General features: G+C 53.3%; 4 protein-coding genes across 4 annotated transcripts; 2 read left to right on the forward strand and 2 right to left on the reverse strand.

Annotated features, from left to right (window-relative positions):
- Window positions 1-908: 908 nt before the first annotated feature.
- On the forward strand, window positions 909-2,033 carry CGGC5_v011987 (uncharacterized protein; the record flags this gene model as incomplete). The annotated part of the gene is made up of 1 exon (XM_032030783.1): window positions 909-2,033. The coding sequence occupies one exon, from the start codon at window positions 909-911 to the stop codon at window positions 2,031-2,033; it is 1,125 nt and encodes a 374-aa protein (XP_031889690.1).
- Window positions 2,034-3,144: 1,111 nt separating this feature from the next.
- TRK2-0 (Low-affinity potassium transport protein) lies at window positions 3,145-5,357 on the forward strand (the record flags this gene model as incomplete). Its single annotated transcript, XM_032030784.1, has 3 exons — window positions 3,145-4,450; window positions 4,502-4,982; window positions 5,258-5,357. 3 exons carry the CDS (start codon window positions 3,145-3,147, stop codon window positions 5,355-5,357), a joined length of 1,887 nt encoding a protein of 628 aa, XP_031889687.1.
- Window positions 5,358-5,714: 357 nt separating this feature from the next.
- CGGC5_v011989 (uncharacterized protein) lies at window positions 5,715-6,641 on the reverse strand (the record flags this gene model as incomplete). The annotated part of the gene is made up of 5 exons (XM_032030785.1): window positions 5,715-5,787; window positions 5,913-5,979; window positions 6,036-6,120; window positions 6,179-6,310; window positions 6,363-6,641. The coding sequence occupies 5 exons, from the start codon at window positions 6,639-6,641 to the stop codon at window positions 5,715-5,717; spliced, it is 636 nt and encodes a 211-aa protein (XP_031889688.1).
- A 45-nt stretch (window positions 6,642-6,686) lies between these two features.
- Ank2-2 (Ankyrin-2) lies at window positions 6,687-10,232 on the reverse strand (the record flags this gene model as incomplete). Its single annotated transcript, XM_032030786.1, has 7 exons — window positions 6,687-6,746; window positions 6,808-7,079; window positions 7,130-7,631; window positions 7,686-8,042; window positions 8,095-8,109; window positions 8,166-9,241; window positions 9,320-10,232. 7 exons carry the CDS (start codon window positions 10,230-10,232, stop codon window positions 6,687-6,689), a joined length of 3,195 nt encoding a protein of 1,064 aa, XP_031889693.1.
- Between the last annotated feature and the right edge of the window lie 1,863 nt (window positions 10,233-12,095).

The following is a 12,095-nucleotide window of genomic DNA, read 5'->3' on the forward strand; positions in this document are numbered from 1 at the left end:
GAATGCGCAGAATCTGAGAAGAAATGGGACGGCCACCACCGCAACCACCACCGCCACTCATCCGAACCCCCTTGGTCCCTGGGCCAATCCTCGAGTCCAGCCGACATGAGACAAACTCTGCGTGTGAGGCCAGTTGGGACGGACACTTTGGGCATGTCGCGACCTGAGCCTGCGCCTGAGCCTGGCCATGAGCCGCCGCGCCTGGTGCTGCTTGGTCCGTGACGTTCATGCCGCCGCGCCATGTCGTCCGTCCAATGCTGCAGTATGATCGCCGTCTGGGTTGGCTTCCTCTCTCTTCGCCGTGGCTTGGGGCTCTTCCGCGAGGTATGGCTCCCAACCCATGGACAGACTCTGCCCACCCATGTTCGCATCATCCCATGCGCGTTTACTGGATGGGCCCAGCGCATGCGACTCGGTGGACTGGAGCATCTCATCCCATGGGATGGATCGTTGACGAGGGGGATGCCCGTCAAGGAGTGTCATCGTCGCAGACCTCCTCGACGTCTCGTCTGCGACACCCCTTCTCGACGCCCCAGTCCCATGGCGCCTGCGGTTCAGTCTGTGGTCCATGGACCGACCATCACGGGAAACAATCTCGTCTGACATCGTCCACACCTCCCATCTATATAATCCCATCTGCCCATCCCGTCTGTCAGTCGTTTCTTCTTTCCCTCCTCATCCTGCAAACCAAGCATTCGCCCTACTCTCCTCTTCCAATCTTTCAGTTCTGTGAACTTTTTTTACGTTCTCGACACTCTTTCTTGTCTGACAATCCAACTACAAACCGCTAGCCGGTCCTTTCCGATCTTTTTTCTAAAAAGTAACTTCTAAAGCTATCTTCGATTCTTTCGATCATCCGGTCTTCCGTTATCAAAACACCCAAAACCAACACAAACACAAACTCAAAAATGTCTTACTCCAGCAAGACCATCCTCCTCTCCGCCCTCCTGGCGGTCGCCGAGGCCCGCTTCGGCCAGGAACAGACCCCCGTCTCCGCCGTCTCCTCCCTCCAGAACGTCGGCAACCCGGGCGAGGCCGCCACCCTCGCCGGCGGCATCCCCGGCGTGCTCCTCGCCGCCGCCAACCCCTGCGACAAGCTCACCCTCGCCGACAAGATCGTCACGCAGCTCGGCGACAGCGCCGAGGTCCTCGACGCCGCCAAGGGCCTCGTCGCCGCCGAGCAGAACTTCAACCCCTTCGTCGTCAGCGTGCCCAACATCTGCGGCGACGCCTCGCTGCCTGCCACTGAGGCCCTCCGCGGCATCGTGCCCCTCGTCGACCCCGCCGTCACTGGCTCGGACACCGAGAACGCCAACTCGGCTACTTCCAAGACGACGCCGTTTGATGCGACGGGCTTGTCTGTTGCGGATGTCATGAAGGCGCAGGGCTTCTCGAACTTTACGACCGCGGGCGCTGCTGGTGGTAATGCCGGTGCTGGTAACAACAACGCCAACAACGGCAATGCCAACAACAACAACAACAACAACAACAACAACCAGAACAACAACAACCAGAACAACAACAATGCCAACACCGGAAACAACAACGCGAACACTGGCAACACCAACGACAACGTTGACTGCGGAAACACAGGCAACGCTAACACCGGAAACACCGCCAACACCGGCAACGCCAGCAACAACACCGCGAACGCCGGCAACAACAACGCCAACACTGGAAACAACAACAACGCCAACACTGGCAACAACGGCAACGCCAACACCGGAGGAGCCGCCACCGGCGCCGCGGACTTTGGCAAGTGCACGCCCACCATGGACTTCCAGCTCGGCCGTGCCGGCCGCAAGGCCACCGAAGGCACCTTCCTGCCCACCGACCCCCTCGTCGCCCAGGGCCAGCAGGACGCCCTCAACCCCAACATCATCACCAACCGAATCTGCGACCAGCTCATCAACGTCTGCGAGGCCAACGACGCGGCCCACCAGCAGTGCCTCGACGCCAAGGCGCAGATCCTGGCTTCGGGCGACAAGAGCGAGGCTGTTGCGACTACCTTCAACGGCCTCCTCGGCTTCTAAGCGATGTGTCTCATCATGTTATCAGAAAAGATGGAATCTGTCAGGGTTCGCGTCTAGAGGGGTGGTGGTTTGCTTTGTTTTCCTATTGTTTCAATTATTCCCATGGTGTTTTATGAATGACTCCTGGAGCATGGCATGGATTTTGTATCATCATCTATCTGATCTGGCGAGACGAGAAAAAGGCTAGGACGAAGGAGCTTGGTTCATCCTTTTTTGGGCTGGGCTTTGGGTGTCTTTTGGCGACGGGTAGCTGGGTGTTCTTGAGTAGGGTGTTTGAATCAATTGGTTTGCCCCGGTTTGCCCCGGAATCTTTTCCACGTCTTTTGTGAATTTGCCTGTGAAGTGATATGAATGTATTCGTTTTTTGATCGTGAGGATGACTGGTTGGGAGTCGTCGCGGCTCTCTTCTTCGGCTCAGGGGTCGGCCTGTTTCAAGTCGGCTTCAGAGCTTCACAGCGGGGTGCTTTCCGGATAAACGGCGCGGTTGAAGTATTCAATCGGACTTGAAAGGCGATAATAAGTACATACCATCGATCGAAGTTATCAGTGTTTGAGTTGCACAATGGCATTCATCATCCAACATCAACGACAGGACTGAAGTCGGTCGTCGGTGAGGCTCGGTCAACACCCACCCGCGCCATCGGTGAAGACAATAAACAAACTTTCAGCGGGGCTCCCGCCAAGCGAGATGAAAGAGACCCGGCTTTAGCAGACGGCGTCCCCTTCTTAGCGCACGTGTAATTTGTTTGGACGAATGACTCGGGAGGGTCTGTCTATTGTGGCACCCTGTTGACCCCTGCGAAGGCTTTGTCTCTCACCGACAATTTGTGAGGTTAAAGCGTTATGTGGGAGGGAAAATGGGAGAAAAACAAAGGCAGAGGAGGATGCACCTGACCTGTGACCGACTTGGTGTACGGACAGCGGTTGTTTTGTCTTTTCTTTTCGCGGCAGCAAGACGCAAGGAACGAGAGAACTTTGACGCGCAGATCTGCGAGATCTCTCTTGTTGCTTGGCTAGATCGCAACGCGCTTGGCGGCGTCAAAAGTCTAAAATTGCCGGCTGGGCGGACGTAGGGCTGGACCAGGGTCTCACTCGCACTCCCATCCTCACCATGACGGATCCGTCGCGACACCCACATGGCGACGACAACCGCAACTCAGATGAAGCTCACGATGTGCCGACACCTCGAAGCCCCCCAAGAAGCGGCAGCGGCAGCGGCATCCGCTCCTTCCTCCCGCCGCTGAACTTCATCACGCTACACTACGCCTACTTCATCGGCACCTCCCTCCTCGCCTCGGCCATCTTCTACGCCTCCTCGAACCCGCGCGGGAGCATCAGCTACGTCGACGCGCTGTTCCTCGTCGTCTCCGCCATCACGGAGGCCGGGCTGAATACCGTCAACCTCAGCCAGATGACCGTCTGGCAGCAGGTCATGCTGTGGCTGCTCATCATCGTCGGGAGTACGATCTGGGTGTCTATCTGGACGGTGCTCGCGCGCAAGCACGTCTTTGAGAAGCGGTTCCGCGAGATTGTGGAGGCCGAGCGGGAGAGGGATCAGATGAGGGAGGGTGAGGGCTGTTTGCCCATCTCTCACGGCCCGGGGAAGAAAGCGGCCGAGGCGAGCGGTGCTGGTGCTGTGGGCGAGGGGGTATCGACGCGTGTTCGGGCTGTGGACAACCATGTTACCTGGGAGGCTGAGAACATCACCCGCCGCTCGACGGCGTCTGTCTCGAGCAAGACGAAGCCCTCGCGTCCCTGGCTCTCCATCTTGAGCGCATCGAAGGAAGGCCGCAACGCGCAGTTCCACTCCCTCACCGCCGCTGAGCGATCCCGCCTCGGCGGCCACGAGTACCGCGCGCTCCGCCTGCTTTCGGTGGTCGTCCCGCTGTATTCTATCCTCTGGCAGGTCCTCGGAAGTGTGGCGCTAGGCGCGTGGATTGCGAATAACATGCCTACGACGGCGACGTCGAACGGTGCGAATCCGTGGTGGGCGGGGATATTCTTCGCTATTTCGGCGTTTAATAACTCGGGCATGTCGCTGCTTGATGCGAATGTCGTGCCGTTCCAGCAGGCGTATTTCGTGCTTATTACGATGGGATTGCTTATTCTGGCGGGTAATACGGCGTATCCCCTGTTTTTGAGGTTGATTTTCTGGGCGGCTTTGAAGGTGCTGAGGCTCACTACGGCCGAGGGGAGACATGGGGAGCTGAAGAGTACGCTGGAGTTCATCTTGAAGTACCCGAGGAGGGTGTACACCAACCTGTTCCCTTCTCGGCCGACGTGGTGGCTCTTCTTCATGGTTGTGTTGATCAACGGTATTGATTGGGTTGCGTTCGAGGTGCTGAACATTGGCAACCCCGTCATTGAGGCCATTCCGGTGGGTGCGAGGGTCTTGGATGGCTTGTTCCAAGCACTTGGTAAGTTATCTTCAACTCAAACGTCTTCAGATCTAGACTAACGAATCTCAGCTGTTCGCTCCGGCGGCTTCTACCTCATCCCAATCTCCTCCGCCTACCCCGGCCTGCAGGTCCTGTACGTCATCATGATGTACATCTCCGTCTACCCCGTCGTAATAACCATGCGCCACTCCAACGTCTACGAAGAACGCTCCCTCGGCATCTACGCCGACGACGAGGAGCAGCACTCCAATCCCTTTCTCCCATCCGAGAAGAAGCACCACACCGCAGGCAGCAACATCGTCGCCGACTTCTTCCGCCAGAACCTCAGCTTTGCCGGCGTCGGCGCCGCACGCCCCGCCGCCGGCCCCCACGGGTACGAGTCCCGGACGAGCTTCGTCAGCCAGCAGATCCGCGGGCAGCTGGCGCACGACCTGTGGCTTCTGACGCTCGCGGTGCTGCTAATTGTGATCATCGAGACGTCGCACTTTCTGGAGGACCCGGTACACTTTTCGGTGTTTAACGTTGTGTTTGAGGTTGTCTCGGCGTATGGGTGTGTGGGGATATCGGTTGGGTTGCCGAATGATGCGATGAGCTTTGCGGGCGGGTGGCATGCGGGGAGTAAGCTTGTGTTGTGTCTGGTTATGTTGAGGGGAAGGCATAGGGGGTTGCCGGTTGCGTTGGATCGCGCGGTGAGGTTGCCTGGGCAGAGGCTGTTGGAGGATGAGGAGGAGGATTGGAGGTTGAGGAGGGCGAGGAGTCGGGGTGTTGATAGTAGAGCTGTTTGAGGTATATATCATCAGTAAGCGAAACTTTGCTCGTGGACAGAATGTGCCTCCGCATAAGGGATTCCGCTCCAACCCAGCTAGAGGATCCAATGAGATCGAGGATCGACAAGAACGGCGATTGGATGTCATTTGCAGACTGACACAATACCATCTTGTGGCAGACAGTGGCACTTCCACCATTTAAATCCCATCACATCTGGGTGAAGAGTCCAGTTTAGTTTCAATTTGCCGCGGAATCATTCCTGTGCGCGGACACATCGTCACCTTTTGAAACAAAAAGCAAAGTCAACAAGTTGATTGTCTACAAGCCTCAGAACACCAATCCTAACCCCGCAGCCCTTCGCGAATGCAACCGTTCTCTCGCCGAATCTGACGCAAACTTGATGGTGGCATCGAGCTATTGATGGCTCGCTTGACACGTGGGCTCAGCTACTGGCTCTGCCAATCCCTTCTCCAAGTCGAACCTGTTGCTTTCAGCCAAGGCTTTTGATGATTCTCTAGGCTCCGGTGAAGAGCCAGTTTTGCTGGTAGGTTGCTGAGTCGTTTGCCGGAAAGAAGACTCCAGAGGTCCTGAATCTGGCTTGGTTTCACCATTGTCATTTTGAGTTCGATTTGAGGTCTCGGCAAGCCTTAGCAGGTAACAAATGAATGCCATAACTCCCTCGATGGAAGTTCCAACAGGGTCGGTTAGAAACCTTTTGCTTCCCTCCCATGCAAAAGCAAAGCAAACCGCTGGAATGAAAAGTGCAAGAGATACCAAGACTAGTAGTGGTTATTAGCAGCTATACCTAGATTGAGACATCATAAGAGAGACGCACATATAACGACCAAGGCCCAAGCTGGGGCTTGCTCAAATGAAGCGACATCCAAAGCAAACAGAGATGTCAGAAAGGACATTGGCAACTAGAGAAAATTAGCCAGGATGGACGAGAATAGAGACGAGTGTGCCAGAGTAACTCACGAACAGGATGGTCACGACAGTAAAGACCATGAGTACTCTGCCTTGTTGAGCAGCGAGTTCTGCATGCTTAATTGAGAGCTTTGCCTGTAGATTTGCAACTTCGCTCTGCTGAAGCGAGAGTGTTGTGTTGACCTGAAACGGTTCCACGTTAGACATGTTACCATGGAGGCTGTAAACTACTTACGGCTGTATGAATTCTGTCGGCGACGCTCTCCATTCCCTTGATGTCGTTGATGATGTAGGTAGTGGTGATGCCGGTTTCTAAGTCGTTTTGTTTGATCTTAGCTTTCTGAATGTCCCGCTTGCTCATTGGCTTTGGAATATTCTGCCTCCTCATGGCTCTCTGGACATCCTGTTGATACTGAACTGTCGCCTCCAGAATGCTAAGCTCATCTAGAATGTCCTTGACCTTTTCAGAGAGCTTTTTGGCTTCGATAGTGGTCTTCCCAAGCTTGTCGTCCATGGCTTTCGCCACTTTGTCATGGTCTCTGGTGTTATCGAATGGCGTTTACCTCAACTTCTTCGTCAGATCCCTAAACTGTGAAAAAAGTTTGGTTTCATCTCTTGCCTGTTTGATCATTGAATGTTAGCTCCCAGCTTCCATTGCTCCCCGGGATGATCTGACAGACAATAGAGTTGATGGATTTCGAGAAGGTCTGACGAATGGATGGGAAGTTCGTCAATGTGCAATTTTCCGGTCGTCCGCCATCGCGTGCTTTGGGCTTTCTCTCGTAGAAGTCGATGCAGTAGTCAACGATCAATTGACTCATCTCAGCGGCAGATCCTGGTTGCAAGTCACTCCCACCAGCTTCTCCCTGCTTCTCAAGACGTTCCAGTATCCCATTCTGAAGCTCATTCTCGACGTCATCGATTGGATGGGAAGATGCCGACAGCAGCCATTCTGGGCGTATTTCAGTCAGCAGAACCCGCAAATGTATGTCAGTGACGTACTGTTGTTGATCGTCCAGATCCATAGCTGATTGACACGTATCAAGAGCCAATAAGATTCTTCTTCTTTGTCTTGCTTGTCTTGCTCCCATTTCTCTTCTTCCCGCTTCTCCTGCTGTTTTCGCCAATAATCAGTTGCTACTTGAGACTCATTCCGCCTGATCTTGTCATTGGTAGAATCTTCGTCCTCCCCAAAGTGGTAATACGACTCATCGAGGGTGGAAGATCCATGGATATTTTGTTCGTCTTCTTTGTCGTATTCATCAAACAGCTTTCGGTACTTCTTTCGCGCCTCTAGGAGTACCTCGGCATAATTGATCTTTCCACTTTCTTCCAACTTCTCCTGGGGTTGGGGTTCCTTCTCTGGCCCAAAAACCTCCTTGTTTTTGGGTTTTTTCTTGCGTTCGGGCTTGCCAGTTTCATGTTCGTTCCCCGCCTGTTCTCTGGGCTGGGCAGGCTTGTCTTTGGTTTCCACACAGTGGAAGGAGTATGACAGATATGGCATCTTCCAATCTCGGTAAGAATGGAGCGCGAAACAGGAAAGGGAGTGCAAACTCACATAGATAGCTGTTGCTGCAACACCGGATGCCTTGGTTGCCTCCTCATCTTGACTTTCCTTCTGCTTCTGCTCAGGAAGTTTTTTTGCTTCTGCTTGATCTCCCTTCGAGCCTTTCCTTCCTTCTATTTCTCTGCCATCATCATGCTGCATCTTAGACACTATGCCTGAATCTTCCGTCTGAGCGCCATAATCCGTGTCGCGCAAGATTGCATCGCATGAGACAAATCGAGGCCTCATTATCCTGGATGGAGAAGCTTTGTCTGGTACTTCTATCCAGCTGTCCTTGAAGAATGACTTCGCCTGGTTGAAATGGCTTCCGTCCTGATCCTCATCTCTCATGATTCGCTGCACCAAATCCTGGACGATCGTCAGTAATTCACGCGCTGTTTCAGAGTCGGAAAATACCTACATCCATCCAGACCATCTACGCACACTCGGTCAGATCATTTGCTATCTTGGGTACTGACGATAGAAACTTACGTTGGTTGCAGGCAGATGAATCCATGTGAACTTCGGTTCCGGGTCCATAAAAATTGAACCTTGAACGCTCCTCGCGATTCGTGCGTCCAACCCCCGTGAATGCTCTTGATACTTCTCCACTGCGTCACGCATAATCTTCTCCGGCCCTTGCCGATATATGGTGTCTTCAATAGTTGGGGTCTTGATAATGCTTCCAAATTGGCCCCTCCTTTTGTAAAAGCGAACAATCGCGGATTTGTAGGTAGTCAGAGAAGGGAACTTTCTCTCATACTGTGGCAGACTATAGGTTGGGCTGTCAGTGCAAATCAACCCAATGGGTGGGTTTTCGAAGATATTCTGCATCTCCTGACTGATTTTGTCGCCCTTCCCGCGCTTCTTTTGATCGTCTACCTGCCCAGATTTCTGATTCTCCGAGTTCGGGACTGCTCTCGCCGCCTGATTCTTGAACTCGTCGACTATGGCCTTCGCCTTTTCGAGAGTTTGCGTTGTATCCTTGCTTCGCGGAGCGCTGGCAATCAGAAGCCAGAGAGCCTGTGGTTCTCTAGCGTAAGCCATCCATTCAATCGCAGTCCAATCTTTTGAACCATCCACAAGCGGCTTCTCTGATGTTCTAGTCTGTTTTTGCGCGAGGGATACTGCAATCTTGTGTCTTTTTGTATGGCCAGCCGCCCATATGTATGCGTCAGAAACACTACCTCTAGCTTCAACGAAGGCGTCTAGGATTGCCTCAGCTCTGTCATAATGACCATTGTCAAATGCAAGCTCCATTGCCGTTTTCCCGTTCTTGGTCTCCGCGTTCGTTTTCGCGTGCTTTTCTAGGAGAAGGCGGACCATGTCAATGTATCCCGCAGATCTGGTGCCGAGATACGATTGTCTTGTTTCTTGGCTGACCTGACTATCCGTGTCCGAGTCAGAACTTTGCTCGCTACTTTCGTGATCGCTAGCTATGCTGGCGAGATGTAAAGGTTGTTGCCCCTCCACATCTCGAGCATTGACGTTAGCGTGATGGCGAAGAAGAAACCCAACCATTGGGAGATTGTTTTTCCGAACGGCAAAGTGCAAGGCAGTGTTATGATCTACATATCGGTTGTCAGTTACTTTCGGGATGACCTGCATTAGAAGGTTTGGACAGATGTCTCCATATTAATACTCACCCGAGGCTATGTCTGATGTTGGTTCTGTATCTGTTGTCTTGGAAGTCTTCGACGTATTGCACTTGGCACCTGCTTCAACCAAGATATGAACACCATCCCAAAAGTTGTTCTCAGCTGCTCTGAGAAGGGGGGTCGCCCCCTCAGAATCCTTCGTCTCCAGCTGTAGATCTTCAGCGTTTCGCCGTTCAAGTAATGCGTGCATTGCGTCTTCTTCCTCTTTCCCACTCATGACAGCTGTCATGAGTGGCGTCCATCCAGAATCGTCACGAAGGTCAAGCTTCGCACCTTTGGCTCTCAAATACCGCACTGTTGCCCCTCCGCCACCGCGAGCGGCAGCATGCAGCGGAGTCCTACCATCCAACTTTTCTTTGAAGCCAAGGTCCCAGTCACGCTTTTCCAGTAAAAGTTGAGTTATGTTACTGCATCGATATCTCGCTGCTATGTATAGCGGTGACCAGCCGTCGTTGTCGAGAATTGTAGAGTCGGCCTCCGCATCGAGAAGAAGCCTGACGATATCTATGTGCTCTGCCCAGCACGCTTCGTAAAGGGGTGTGCTACCATAATCATCCCGGGCATTCAATATTGCTTTAACATTGACGAGTCTCTTCGCTGCTTCCTTGAGACCTTCACGAGCCGCAATATGAAGTAGCGTACGGCCACGGGAAAGTTCCATGTCGAGGCCTTCCGAAGTGTCTTTAGTTATCGCCATTGGGATCCGGTAGCGAAGCGCCTGTGCGTCGTCTGCACCTTCTTCAGACTTTTCCAAGTCTTTGAAAAGTTCAAACAAGACCGACACGCTGTGGACATCATCACCACTTGTAGCCTTTGCTGCTTCCGGCCTAGCATCCGCATCGGCGTCGTCGACGTACTCAGCCGTCGTAGAAATATCCGGATTCGGTTCCCTTTGGATCATAATGATGAGTTTGTTGCGTTCTCTTCGCGATAGACGCTCGTATAGTAAAGGTCAAATTGTCAGAACCGGTCGTGGTCGGAGGCTTTTCGTGGCCGATTGTACCAATGTTGCAGAAATCTAAGATATCAGGCTGAGCTTCACCTGGACTCAAGTAATTGAACTCTCATTTCTCTCTCTGCTCACCATTTCTACCCCAGTAATATTTACTGACAGCTCACATTCGTTTATGCAGTCTTGTTTGTCGCGATGGGCTTGGCAAATGAAAGTCCACTTCGATGCAGAACCGCGGATTTAACCACCAACCGAGTGCGTCAAAGGTGACACAGCGTCAAACTATTGGGTCCACCGTCTTTCAGCTCTTGAAATGCAATATCGAACCCAGCAATGGACGGGCTTTCGGCCGATACACCACATGAACTGGTCGACACGCAGGCCCCACTATTATCGCATTGAATACCAACGTAGGCAGGCGGTGTCCTTTTGGGCAGGAGTGCATGCGAGAGCCTCGGAGCCATCCATACATTTGCCTTGTTCATTCAAAACCACCTCATTGCATCACGGTTATCAATCAGCTCATCATACGGCCTGATTTCAATTTTAGAGCCCCAGGCGGAGCCACAGAAGGTGAATGTCATGAATGCAACGGTCGCGAGATGTAGATCGAGGCCTGCGAGGGCCTACAGCTAGACCTGAAATTGATTGGCGCAAATCGTTCCTCGCAATCTGGGGCTGCTACCTGCGAGTTTGCGTCGTGGGCAGGGACGGGCCGGCATGACTCTAGATGGGGTCTGGGGAGAAAAGAGGAATCCCTGCGGAAACTGCAAGTTCGCCCTTCAGTTAGTTCGTACTAACACCCTTCCATTCGAGGCGATTCTACCTTCGGGACTGTTATGGGCGACAACACACCCAACCGATGGTTCGACATGGCGCAGGTAGGGGTCATCGGGGGTGCTAACCGTGGCTTGATCAACCGCGGCAAGAGCGCGTTGCTGCTTATGGATGGGCAAGAAGCGGCCCCCTTTCATTGGACCAAGACCCTTCAAGACAGGGGCCTCGGAAGGCCGCTGCGCTGAGCGTACCTTTTGGATGCGTTAATACCAATTCGAGAGCTGAAACTATCTGCGTGTGTGGGGAAAGGCAGAAAAGAATCAGTAGGCGACGGATATCTTCGTCCCTTGACGGCTCACACAGCCTATATCAACAGCGGGAGAGGCATAGATTGGGGGTCCATGAACGAACCGGGAGATCTGAGGCTGCTGACTGAAAGAGAGCGAGTAATTGTGCGGTAGCGGAGTAAGGTTGTCTACTTGTTGAGGTTGGCACTGCCGCTGGCTACTGGCGATGAGGGCCGGAGGCGAAGGCGGAGTAGGAATGCTCGGCCCCGGTCCATCGCCGGGCGTGGGGAGGACGGAAGTAAGCCGTAGAGGCTTCCGCACCAAATGCGATGGCGAAATGACAACAGAGAGCAGATTTTCGCACGGGAAGAACGAAATTTATTTGGAAGTCGTAACTATAGTAGAGATATGAAAAAACCGCATGCATCGCGGTTCTCGCAGCGTTATATGCAGTCCCGGGGATGCGTCGATGAGCGGACCAGGCATGACGCACGGCGTGGGGATAGTGGCCTGCGGTCATAATTGTTCGACGCGCCTCATCGCGGATAGCCTACACTATCGACGTTCCAAGTGCCTCGGGAAAGGTCACTGATCTTGGAAAGAAATCTACACTGCCTACAGATGTAGGCCGGTTATCACGCCGAGTCACGCATCTTGGCCTCACGAACCGGATCAGGAGATGCAAAGTACCGGTTCTGACAAGGGCATTGCGCCAGGTTATTTGACCGATCAATGCCAAGGTCTGACT

This window comes from Colletotrichum fructicola (genome assembly GCF_000319635.2).
Source record: "Colletotrichum fructicola Nara gc5 chromosome Unknown KSG_Nara_v1_contig07, whole genome shotgun sequence".
Classification (NCBI taxonomy): Eukaryota; Fungi; Ascomycota; class Sordariomycetes; order Glomerellales; family Glomerellaceae; genus Colletotrichum; species Colletotrichum fructicola.